Consider the following 6,000-nt stretch of genomic DNA (forward strand, 5'->3'; position numbering starts at 1 on the left):
GCAGACATGCTACACCCTGAACTGGTTGCCAGGCAATCGCAGTGCACATGGAGACAAACAGTTGCACTCACAATCACACCGAGGCACAAGTTAGAGTCTCCAATTAGTGCATATTTTTGGAAACGTGGGAGGAAACCAGAGTGGCCGGAGAAAACCCACGCAGGCACGGGGAGAACATCCAAACCCCACTCAAGACTTGCAAAGCATTGTCTTATGGTTTAGTTCCATTTTACGCAACATCCCAACTTTTATTGGAATTGGGGTTTGAAGTTAAAAAAGACAATAAACTACCTGAAAAGTGCGACATGTACGTCACGTTTCACACACCCACAAACAAACAACATTCTTTTGGCATTAATAGTTGATCATATGTGCATAGAGTAAAAATGAGGCAGTGAGGAGATATCTGGTGACCTTGATGCACTACTTAAGGTCAAAACATTGCTTCCTAAGCTTGTTAACAAGCTTAAAACCTTTTCATCTGATTAGCGAAACGGGGTGGCATTCGCAGTTAAGCTTGGCAGATGATAACCCTCATGTTGATGCTTTGTGCAGCAAAATGAGCTATTGACAAATGTTGACTGTTCCTTTTTGTTGGGAGTCTGAGTCTGGTTACCCACCATTAGGAAACCAACAGAAGTCCGATTCCAAGACTTGTTTATGTCCTTCAAATCTAATGGAACCTTGGTGTAACTACTGTGACATGCCATTGCAAGGCAATAAACAACAGAGAGAATGGGCGATTACTTCATATTGCCGCTGGACATGGTAATAAACACTGATACTCGGAGATCCTCTTCTCAATGTGGCTATTCCCCAAATATGAGAAGTCTGCAAAATTGAGGAATGGGGTGACCTGTGGATGCGGAATATTCTTGGGTTTGCTTTTAAAAAGAAAAATCTTGAAGGAATTGTGGTCATAAGTAAATGTTTCCAGGCAGACATTGTCTGTCTGTCCATCCATCCATCCATCATCCATCCATCCATCCATCCATCCATTCATTTTCTCTACTGCTTATCCTCGTAATGATGAATGAATATTGCATGCCAATCAGACTTATACACAAACAAGCATTCACACTAGCACATGGACTTGATTCTTCAGTGAACCTAACATGCATGTTCATGAAATGTTGGAAGAGAAAGCCATCACAAGCAAAGGTTGAATGTGACCAATGTGCTAAAGCATGTGTTGAATATATCAATTCAGAAATGTGAAATACAGTTAAACTACACTCGATAAGACCTGCATTTGTATGTTGTTAGTGTCACACATTTTGAGGATAATAGACAGAACAGTTGCATCATCATGGCCAATTTTCCAATTATTTTTTAATATCTATTTATCAACTCTCTATTCGCACAAAGTACTTAGACTTTTTAATGTGTGTTTTTTTTTTTTTCATAGTGGGAGGAATTGGCAGAAATTGATTGGTGGCACAGTGGAGCAACTGGCCTCACAGTTCTAAGGTCCCAGGTTCAATCCCGGACCAGCCTGTGTGGAGTTTGCATGTTCTCCCTGTGCCTCCGTGGGTTTTCTCTGGGAAATCTTGGTAATCTAGGTATGATTATGATTATGATTGTGAATGGTTGTGTGTCTCTATGTACCCTGCGACTTGCTGGCAACCGTTTTAGGGTCTATCCTATCTCTTGCCCAATAATAGCTGGGATAGGCTCCAGCACTCCTGCAACCCTCGTGGGGATAAGCGGCTCAGAAAATGCATGGCAGGATGGAATTGTGATGACAAGAGAAAACCCACATAAGTGTAGTGTGAGCATATCAACCACACACAGAAGGCCCAAGCTGAGATTCAGACCCAGAACCTATGACTCTGTTGCAGACCCTAAAATCCACTACTATTGTGGTTCCATTCTTGTATTTCAGGTTTAGGGAGGGAGCCAATAAATAACGTACTGTTGATATATTTGTGCTCTCTACTGGTGGCCAGTGTGAACTGCATCAACACTACAGGATTCAAGTTTATGTATATTGTTATTAAACACCCAAGATTATTTTACGATCAGTATATATATTTAAAAAAACAATTTGCATTATTCAGAAATATTCCAAATTTACACGTCTAATACAGAACAGGTATTTATTTATTTGCTATTTTTATGACACTCAAACGAGGAGAAGTAAAGTCTGATGATTTTTAAAATAATTTTGATCATAAATATGCAATTTTTTTTGTCGACTGACAGGATCTGACCTGCGACAGGAAACTTACGAGACGTTTACAGTCGCTTAGTTTATGTGTCAGAGGAGGTGCGTTCAAATAATTGGCCAGTTCGGTCAAATGCATATGCTTTTGTTAGCTTACCAATATTCTGTTCTGAGCAAAGTCCTTCCACATTGTTTCATACTTTAACTGATTATTCGAAGCCTTCCCAAGGAGATGAGGCTATATGAGATCATGCATGATTTTCACATTGACCGCATGATATCAGCAAAGGTGGCTGCTAGAGTGATGATCGTTGTTCTTCTCCCTACCGTTGAGCTGATTGTAGACGACATCCTCCAGCCTCTCTAGCCGCTGCAGAATAGACTGCCTGTCCATCAAGTTGGTAACTTTACCATGTCTGGCGCGCAGCCTCTGGTCAGAAGCGCGTCCGATCTGGACGAACTCCTCGGATCGGTCCTGGATTCTGCAGTAGACCGAGAACAAGATGATCCCCAAAAACACCAAAATGTTGACGGTCAGCAAAGTTTTGATTTTGCGTGCCACTGCCATGAAAGTGACTTGCGTGGGGCTGACTCCGCCGAGTCCGAATTGTTCATGTGTCTTTGGTCCGCTATCGGGTTCTTTCTGGAGGGTGACTTCCCACCCGGGAAAAAAAAAAGGTCAACGCGTGTTGCTCCTCGGGGGGCAGCTGCGCGTTCCGATCAGTACCACGGTCAGTTCAAATGGCAGCACGTGTACTTCGAGGCGCGGCGCACGGTTTGCGAGATCTTAGCTTTGCTTCTCGTCGAGGGCTTTGCGCTTTACAGCAGAGAAATAATTCCACGAGACGCGTTTATCATCTCAAACAGCCCACGGCGGTTCCGACGCATCTCTCCCCTCGTATGGTGGAACCTCACCACTCGGTCAGCCCCAATATGTTTCGTCCATCTTCAAGGAGAAACACAACAACAACACGCTCTTGCTACGACTCCATCTGTCCGTATGTGAAATGATCAAACCGAGCATCTTAATTCCGCTGTATGGATACATGCTTCAAAATGTAACAAATACATAAAAGACATCTTCCTTTTCTGTGTGCAGTCCTTTGTTGCGGTCCTAGCGGAGGCTGAAGCGGCAGCCGATTCGCCCGAAAAGCAACAACAAGGTTTCCCGTCGGTGGGAGAGCTGTGACATGCTGTCTCTCTTCCACGCAGCCTCACAGCTCGATGCGCTGCCTCCTGACGTTCACATGCAGGCTCGAGCATGAATAGTCATGAGCTGGATTAGGTTTGGAGCACAAAATCAGCGGCAGAAGTCGTTCCACCTGACAGAGCAGCCGTCTAGTTCTGTTAACAGCTCGCGTGAATGAAATGTTCAGATTGCTTATAAGGGAGATCAGATCCTGTTTAAATTCTCGCTTTACAGAAATATGAATGCAAAGTTTACATTGCCCCTGCGTGAATTAATTTAGCATTTGTCTTTATTTGATTTTTAGTTTGTTTACTGTGGTTGTGGTTGAGTTGAGGAATCATAAGAGAGCTGTGTACAGTAATACAGTATATGGTACGCAGTATACTGTCTGGTATACAGTGTACAATAGTTTAAAAAAATCATGCACCTAGCATCAAAAAAAGACAACCAAATATTTACGCACTTTTTAATACTAGTTCATAGTCACATAATATCACCATGGCAAAAGCTCCAGTCACTTATATTAGAACCAATTCATCCAGACATTTTTTTAAACCGGTCTTTCCACATTAGATGTGGGAGTGAGCTGTAGTCTATCCCAGTCAACTTTGGGTGAGAGGTGGTGTTCACCATGGAGTGGTTGTCATCCAATGGATAGGTTTCCGATTGCCCATCATGCCTTGCAACGGATGCCATACTCTGTGTCTTAGAGTTCAGAAAACATAGGTGAATGGAGAAGCGTGAAGTTTTTTTTCTATCGTAAATGTATCCATTGACATCGTTTAAAGCAAATGCAAACGTAGTGGACAAAAAAATGTTGATGCTTTAAGCAGACCCAGATACTTGGAGAAATTGAAGGACATTGGCGGCAAAGATCCGTATGAATTTCAAGCAACCGACTTTAGTGACAATGTGGAAGCCTACCCTGATCTTACATATCCGATATCGTTAATTATCTCGTGAATTCTGTGAGCACATGTACCCTTGATGAACTAAAGGCTTTACAAGTCTCTACAAGCCTACAATGACTTTGTAAGTGGGTGGGTTCAAGATGTAAGGCAACAGGTGATCGGTAATCAGTGTGTAATGGCGGCTCAAGTGAGACATTCTCAGAGGTTTACCGATCCACTATTATGTCCCTGGATCATATCCCAAAAAGATGAATGTGTTCTCTCCGATCATTGTACATGTATGGCCGGTCTTGTAGAAGTGTGTTCACAGGTGCCTGCCCTTCTTTTTGCAGTCGAGGCTTCAGTAAAATTACGGGATAGCAAGACAGTTAGAGAAGAGAGGTCTTAGTGGTTACCACCCTCTGCAGTTAAAACTGTAAGTCTATTTTTTTTCTCTGAAAGAATTCTCTGTCATACCTTTGTGTAGCATACATAATTTATTCATTCTTTGTTGCCTCAAGTATTTAATTGAAAACGTTACCTGTTAAGAAATTATCCGCGCAAACTTTATAGTGTCTCTTTGTTGGATCAGGAAAAACTCCAGCTCGGTTGAGCCTCAACAACCATAGGTTCCGTCTTTTTGTCGACAGTCGCTTAATTTTACTTCCCTAGTTGACAACAACATTTGGAATATCAAAATACTACCTCTTTGTTTGCCCAGATTCAGCGCGGTTAGCACAGCCCCAAACTACGAATGTGTGGCCCATATTTATGGATGAAAACGGCTTCCTTGCTTTGTTGACATAGACGCTTCCCTTGCTTCAGACACACAAAATGGCAGACAAAGGACTCCTGGGACTGTGGTGATGTCATCGGAAACCTATCCATTAGATGGCGCAGATAGACCAACAACAATGACTTATATTCGCACATAAGGACAATTTAGTCATCAATTAACCTAACTTCAACTTTTCAAAATGTATGAAGAAGCCAGAATATGTGGTGACCGACCACACAAGAAACAAGCCACACAAGCAAGGTGAGAATATCCACAGGGGGTGTGGCTGTCAAAAACCCATCCTCAGAACTGTGAAGCGGACATGTGAACCTCTGTTCCACCGTATACTAGAATCCACCCATCAATTTTCTAGCATCACTGGTACGTTGAAGCCTACTCCAGCCAAATTTGGGCAATAGGTAGGGTGCACCCTAAACTGTTTGCCAACTAATTGCAATCCAGATGCATTCACAATCAAAAAATAGGGTTAATTTAAATAGAGTCTTCAATTAACCTACCATGCATGATTTTGGAATGTGGTAGAAAAAAAAATCCCCGGATAGCATCTGAAATTGCATTAGATGGTTTGAGAGCAGTAGTATTAGGAAGTTTCATTATAGAGAAAATGTATTTTATTCAAATTGAAGTTTACAGGTAATTTAGAAATGATATGATATTGCCAGTGAAGCATTTTCTTATTATTCAATAAAATTGCTCTGAGCCCAATAGGGGCAATGGTTGCATGGTATATCAACTTTGGGGGTGCGCATTATACTTCAGGACGCAGCATACACAAGAAATTACGGTGAATGTATTTCTATAATCTTCTTCTTTTCCTTTCGGGTTGTCGCCACAGCGTGTAATGAATTAATCTAGTCTCCAGCCCAGTACTGGGACCACAGATTTGTTGACAAAGAAAGGAAGACAAAAAATCTAAATGTTTATACACATAGCCTGTCTGCGTGTATAAACATTT

At 42.0% G+C, this 6,000-nt stretch overlaps 1 protein-coding gene across 1 annotated transcript in view; it reads right to left on the reverse strand.

The window, feature by feature from the left end:
- galnt9 (polypeptide N-acetylgalactosaminyltransferase 9) overlaps window positions 1-2,833 on the reverse strand; it is a 143,047-nt gene extending 140,214 nt beyond the window's left edge. The window contains exon 1 of the mRNA XM_061815876.1: window positions 2,495-2,833. Coding sequence (XP_061671860.1) covers window positions 2,495-2,735 — 241 coding nt within the window. The 5' untranslated portion in view covers window positions 2,736-2,833. The remainder of the gene's footprint in view (window positions 1-2,494) is intronic.
- Window positions 2,834-6,000: the final 3,167 nt, after the last annotated feature.

Source organism: Syngnathoides biaculeatus, chromosome 4 (assembly GCF_019802595.1).
Source record: "Syngnathoides biaculeatus isolate LvHL_M chromosome 4, ASM1980259v1, whole genome shotgun sequence".
Lineage (NCBI taxonomy): Eukaryota > Metazoa > Chordata > Actinopteri > Syngnathiformes > Syngnathidae > Syngnathoides > Syngnathoides biaculeatus.